Source organism: Priapulus caudatus, unplaced genomic scaffold (assembly GCF_000485595.1).
Source record: "Priapulus caudatus unplaced genomic scaffold, Priapulus_caudatus-5.0.1 Scaffold534, whole genome shotgun sequence".
NCBI classification, from domain to species: Eukaryota; Metazoa; Priapulida; class Priapulimorpha; order Priapulimorphida; family Priapulidae; genus Priapulus; species Priapulus caudatus.
In genome coordinates, this window is record NW_014577595.1 from 107,848 (window position 1) to 114,293 (window position 6,446).

A 6,446-nucleotide genomic window follows, 5' to 3' on the forward strand; every position below is an offset into this window, starting at 1 on the left:
TCGCCTGCGAGAGATCCGACTTCTGGCGCGGCAGCGAGATGGCTGCGTCCGGTGGCGCCCTCCCTCCCACCGCCACCGCCGAGTTCGACCTCAGCATGTAGGCGGGCTGCGGTGGTGCCGGCGTCTCGCGCTGCGGCACCGCCGGCGGCTCCGACGCCGGCGCCCTCTTCAGCTTGGCGCGCGCGCTCAGGATCTCGTCGCTCATAGAGGGCGCCTCGTGCTTGGGGCTCGAGCCTGCGGCGGAGATATGGCGCGCGAATGAGCGACGGCGCTGATCGCGGCCGACGCGGAAGATCGCGTTCGCGGAGAAATACCGGCGATTTAACCTCTGGTTCGAACAGAGGTTTGACTCAAAGAAGAAGAAGAAGACGGATAATACAATACAGGCGAGAAAATGTGCGGAGACGTCGACTTGACACGGGTGACAACTTTGACAACAGACTTGACAGCGGATAACTGTGACAGACTTATTCACGTGTACAACAAAGTCGAGACAATAAGAATAGCGTATTGTTATTAGAAGAGAAATGATAATAATTAATAAGAAACGATAATAAGAGCGTTTTATCAGAAAACAGATCAGAAGTGAAACAGTAAAATACAGAGAGACATGCAACCATAGCAGGGGCAGAGCTGTACCCACACAAAACCAATTTCGAACTCACTTCCTTCCGTCTCACATCCGCATTATAAACGCACGTGGCGAGTATTGTGAAAACAATATATATATATATATATATATTATATATATATATATATATACGTATATATATATAAACTGTAAAGGACGGCAAAAAACTCTGCCCCTACTTGGCAAAAACGACGTGCAAAAATAAAACATACGCAGGAACCAGGAGCGAGGAGACGATATCCCACAGAATCTACCTGTCTCTGCCTCCACCTCGTCGATCACCGCCGGCGCCCCCTGGTGCGCGTTGCCAGGGTGCTGCTGCTGCTGTTGCTGCTGCAGGGAGTCGAGGTAGGCGTCGATGCGGTGCACCTTGGGTAGCGTGCCGTAGCGATGCGTAGCGTGATTCACCGACGCCTCGTCCAGCGTTCCCACCTGCTAACGGTCAGCAACGCTGCAGTCAGTGGCATAGCCAGGATTTTTTTAACAGGGGGGGCAAAAACAGCGAACTGCGCAAAATAGTGGATGACTATATATTTTAATGGTTCCTCCGCCTCCCTCTCCACACCCTACGCTCCCCACCTCTCAACTCTGCCATCTTTGTTTTGGGCGCCATGCAAACAGGCGACATTTTTGTTCGTTGTTTTCTGCTCCCAAGATGTGTAACTGTTCAATGGCGGATCCAGGATTCTAAGGAGGGCGGATGAGGGTATGGGGTTCGGGGTAGGGGGGTCCTCCCCCAGAAAACTTTGAAAATGTAGATTGCAGGAGATGGTATTTTAGGCACTTTTGAGTATATGTACAGCCTTCATTCTGGCTATGACAATTCTCTTTTTAGTACAACAATTCTTATTTTATTTTTTTTTTAACTTTAGGATCCCCCCCCCCCCTAACTACGCCACTGGTCGTGGTACGTCAGCCGGCCGGAGCCTCGATGTCGATTTCCTTTTGCGATTTTCCCCGAGTTCGGGGTCGCAGTTATTTAGCTGACTGGGGATGCACGCGCGTGAGTTTTGGCGAACTTTATGAGTCAAGGTCGCCATTATTAATCCCTTCATGAATAAGTTAAGTTAAAGTTAAATCCTTCCCGCGCCTATGTGGATCATAGGCGCACAGGGCGGTGCCTATCTCCGTTTCAGTAACCCTGAGGCCGCCGCAGCTGCTTTCACAGGAAATGCTACAGTAGGGGGTTAGTCCAAGCCATGAGTCAGGCTCGTAGTAATTTAGCTGACTGGGGATGCATGCGCGTTTTGGGCACAGATTCCATGCGAACTCACGTGAGCAGAGCAGTAGACACGCACACTTGGGTAACCGGGCAAGTAACAAACAGTGCCCAATATTATGACTGTCATCACGTTTGATATAGTATCCACAATTCTTCTCTTTGGTCAGCCCATGTCAGCGACTCAGCCATGTCGAGTGTTCAGACATGAATAATTGCAAGAGAGATCGAAAGCAAATATCTGATATTCAGCACTGGCTGTGGGTACTAGGGAGTTGGCAGTGAGATTCGCGCTGTAGAAATCAGTTGTGGGAGGACACAGATGTGTTTTCCTCTCTCTGCCTTACCTGCACGTCTCCACTGCCATCATGTTGCTGCTGCTGCTGTTGTTGCTGCTGTTGTTGTTGCTGTTGTTGTTGCTGTTGTTGCTGCTGTTGCTGCTGCTGTTGTTGCTGCTGTTGCTGCAGCTGTAACTGCACCTGTTGCTGCTGCTGTTGCTGTTGCTGCTGGTAAGCAGCCCTTGCCTTCTCCTGTGCCTTTCTTACTTTTTCGGGAACCTGTAAGCGAGGGAAATGGTACATACATATGCTGTTAGTGAACGGAACAACAATTACAATGCAACCAGCAAGTGCTATGCTATGACCTATTCGCATACACTGACCTCGTCTGACTCCCCCCCCCAGGGTACTGACCTTTCCTTCACCCCACCCAAGTACTGACTGAGTCTGACCCAACACCCGAATACTGACAGATCTTGCCTGACCCCCCCACCCCCCACACACACACAAAAGAACTGACCTCGTCTAGCCCACACCCCCCCCCTACCTGACCTCGCCTGGGCCTTGACCTGACCCCCACCCTTCCTTACCCAAACTACCGACCCGGCCTGACCTCTCCCCAGACGACCTCTAGCTGTCACCTTCATCGGCTTGCGCGTCGACTGGCTGCGGCTGCCCTGAGACAGCGGGGTCGAGCGTCTCGCGTTCTGAGACGCGGGCGTGTCGCCGCGCTGCCGCTGCTGCTGGGAGGTGGGGGGCGTGTCGCGGCCCCGCCCGCCGCCGCCGCCGCCGCCGCCGATGCCGCCGCAGGGCGGGGGGTCGACGGGACGCGCCGACATCGTCTGCAGGTCCTTGTCGATCTTCTCGAAGACGCGGCTGATCTCCTCGCCGTACGGAGAGTCCTCGGGTCCCGGCGACGGACTCTCGTCGCGGTCCCTGCGCGCGCGAAGAGAGGAGCCGGTTAGTTACCGTGGCGACGTCTCGCAACCGCGCGGCGCGTAGAGGGATGGGTGGGGAGTAGGCAGTAGTCTTGGATGGGGTTGGATGGGGTTGGATGGGGTTGGGGTGAAGTGAAGTTGCCTGTGGTGGTGTTAAATGGAGCGGAATGCCGGTTACTCCCCCCGTGTAGACACGGGGCACAAGTCTCCCGCGTCAGATTTTTTTGATAAACGATAAAAAATTTCTCAACGGGCTGCGGCGACTTAGAAATCTTCGGATGACGACTGCGGCCGTGACGGCCAATGAGAAATCATTTCCTCCGACGTGCGGGGGCCAATCAGAAATCTTTCGCCCAGGCATCACCCGCAGATGGCACTCACCGGAAGGAGCTGGTGCGTTTGGGAGGCGTCGGCGCCGTGCGCGCGCTCTTGTTTCGCAGCAGCACGTTGCTGAAGCGCGCAGCAGACGCCGCCGTCGCCGGCGACTCGCGCTCCGTCACCAGCTTGTGCAGCGACTGCGTCGAGCCGGGTGTCTTCCTGCTGTGAAACGACGACTCCGCCGACAGCGGACTGCCCTCTGGGGAGAGAAAAACGAAACGGTGAGGCGCGGCTGCGTCGCTGGTTAATGTCGTGACGAAACGCTCCACCGATTGGCGAGATAAAAACGAAACGATTGCAGACGACTGTGGCATTGTCGCGACTGGCTTTAAGTTCGCGCTGGTTTGGATAAGTTGTGTGTTACGCTTCCTACCAAATAGTGGAGGTTAGAATGAGAAATACGCGCAACGACACAAGACGATCAAACTCACTTTGCCTGCCAGAGACATCTGGTGCACTCCCGCGGAAACTAGACATGCCTTGTGATGAGCGATTCAATGTGCGTTCCACTTCTGCAAGTATAAACATCCGCTACTTGGACGGACACGGGACAGTTTCCAAGCAAGACGAGCGAACGCCATTATTAAGAAAGAATAACTATCTCACTGTAACAAATTTCAGGTTACTACACAATCTAACTTAAAAAAAAATATTTTTTAATTAAAATTAAAAATTCAACATAAATCTATTCAGTTAGACTCTGTTCATGTAGTAATTGCCTTTGATGTATGATATGATATTGTGTACACTATGGATGTACCTTCACTGATACTGGAGTTTGGAAACATATCTTCCAGTTCACGGCCAATCTCTTTGAATGTTGGTCTTTGGTTTGGGTCCCATTGCCAGCCTGAGAAGAGAGAGAACAAGTGTTGCAATTCTATGAGAAAAGACTTGCTGCCGATTACATCATTTTAATTACGAATAAGATGTACGTTATTCTATTAGGAGTATATATGATGACAGCAGTTTTAAAACAACATATGAACAATGATAACACAATGACAACGACAAAATGTTTTCAATGTAAATAAATTACTTGGTTTAAACATATAATGAATCAATGAATCAATGAATCAATGAATGACGTGAATGAATAAATAAATGAATGAACGAACGAAAGAACGAACAAAAGAGCAAATAAATCAATGAACAAACTAATGAACAAATTAATGAACAAATGAACGAACGAACGAACGACCAACCGAACAAACGAACGAACGAACGACCGAACGAACGAACAAACGACCGACCGAACGAACGACCGAACAACCGAACGAACGAACGAACGAACGAACGAACGAACGAACGAACAAACGAACGAACGAACGACCAAACAAACAAACGAACGAACAAACGAACGAACGAACGACCGACTGAACGACCGACCGAACGACCGAACGAACGAACGACCGAACAAACGACCGAACGACCGAACGAACGAACGAACGACCAAACGACCGAAACGAACGACCGAACAAACAAACAACCGAACAAACGAACGAACGAACGAACTAACGAACGACCGAACTAACGAACGACCGAACTAACGAACGACCGAACAAACGACCGACCGAACGACCGAACGACCGAACGAACGAACGACCGAACAACCGAACTAACGAACGACCACGAATGACATCGTGAGCGACACTCACACTTCTTCATCAGGTCGTAGACATTCTCTGGGCATCCCTGCGGTCTCTCCATGCGATATCCCTTCTCCAGCAGGTGGTAGACCTCGGTGAGATCCACCCCGGGGTAAGGGGACATGCCGTACGTCGCTATCTCCCACAGCAGCACGCCGAAAGCTGTAAAGCAATATTATGCAATATAAAGCAACATATGCAATATATAATGCAATATATAAAGCAATGTTGATGCAATATTATTGACAAGAAATTCTGTTGGCCACCAACGGCACAATAATATTGATGCAATATCGTCATTTGTGCTCTGATGCTGAAGGTGTTCAGACATGGATCTGCACAATGAGACAATGAGTGGACAATGAGATATTGCACAATATTCTGATTATGTGCCACCGCGACGACACAATAATATTGCACAACCTTCAATAAATATCTACTGGGTTTTGATTCCATCAGAATATTGCGCAAGTCAGCATTTTCCTTCAATATTGCACACTAACGATCAATAATATTGTCAATACTCATTATTGACAATATTATTGTCAATAATATTGTGCGTGTATGGGCCGCTGTACACAGGCTGATGTCAGCCAACGAAGCACGAACATCGTGGGAAAGACGCTGGCGGATTCCGAGCAGATGATAGATACAACTCGACGGAGAAAAGTGATTGGGAAAGAGGAGCAGTTGCTTTACAGAGCGAATGGGCTGGCAGGAGAAGCCGTCGTGTCAGTATATATTTGACATAATATTGTGTTCGACACCAAGATTTTACCGTGAAACTAACTTACTACCTTACTCGGGAAAAGATTTCTAGGTGAATAAAAGTTAGGTGTGTCCCATCCAAAGAGCGTGTGGCTCACAAACAAAACTCTCACTCTCTTAGTCTCTATGTAAAACACTCCTCTATGTAAAGTTCTCCACTAACTTACGCCGCCGCCGGTTAGTCTCGTAAACAAACAGAATCCAACCCGGTAAATTCGCCACTCTGTCCCCGATCGAAATCGTACAAAAAAATTGGGACATTTTTTCGCTCCCGACTTCGCGCGTCGGGTCGCGAATACCGCCGCGCTGCGCCGGTGGCGCCACCTACCCCAGACGTCGGACTTGATGGAGAAGGTGTTGTAGGCGAGTCCCTCGGGCGCCGTCCACTTGATGGGGAACTTGGCGCCGGCGTGGGCCGTGTAGGTGTCATCGCGCGTCAGCCGCGCCAGCCCGAAGTCACACACCTTCACAAAGTGGTTGTCGGCGACGAGGCAGTTCCTCGCTGCGAGGTCCCTGCAGAAGCACGCGGATACACGTGTATGCGTGTGTGTGTGTGTGTGTGTGTGTGTGTGTGTGTGTGTGTGT

The 6,446-nt window shown here is 50.4% G+C and overlaps 1 protein-coding gene across 1 annotated transcript in view; it reads right to left on the reverse strand.

The window, feature by feature from the left end:
* Positions 1–2,910: 2,910 nt before the first annotated feature.
* The window catches only part of LOC106811388 (tyrosine-protein kinase Abl-like), a gene marked incomplete at its 3' end in the record, with an annotated part of 124,226 nt that continues 120,690 nt past the window's right edge, over positions 2,911–6,446 (reverse strand). Inside the window, exons 9-14 of the mRNA XM_014814977.1 lie at positions 6,190–6,374; positions 5,103–5,255; positions 4,205–4,294; positions 3,876–3,956; positions 3,448–3,643; positions 2,911–3,064 (exon numbers count right to left, since the gene is read on the reverse strand). Of these exons, the coding sequence (XP_014670463.1) occupies positions 2,911–3,064; positions 3,448–3,643; positions 3,876–3,956; positions 4,205–4,294; positions 5,103–5,255; positions 6,190–6,374 (859 nt within the window). The remainder of the gene's footprint in view (positions 3,065–3,447; positions 3,644–3,875; positions 3,957–4,204; positions 4,295–5,102; positions 5,256–6,189; positions 6,375–6,446) is intronic.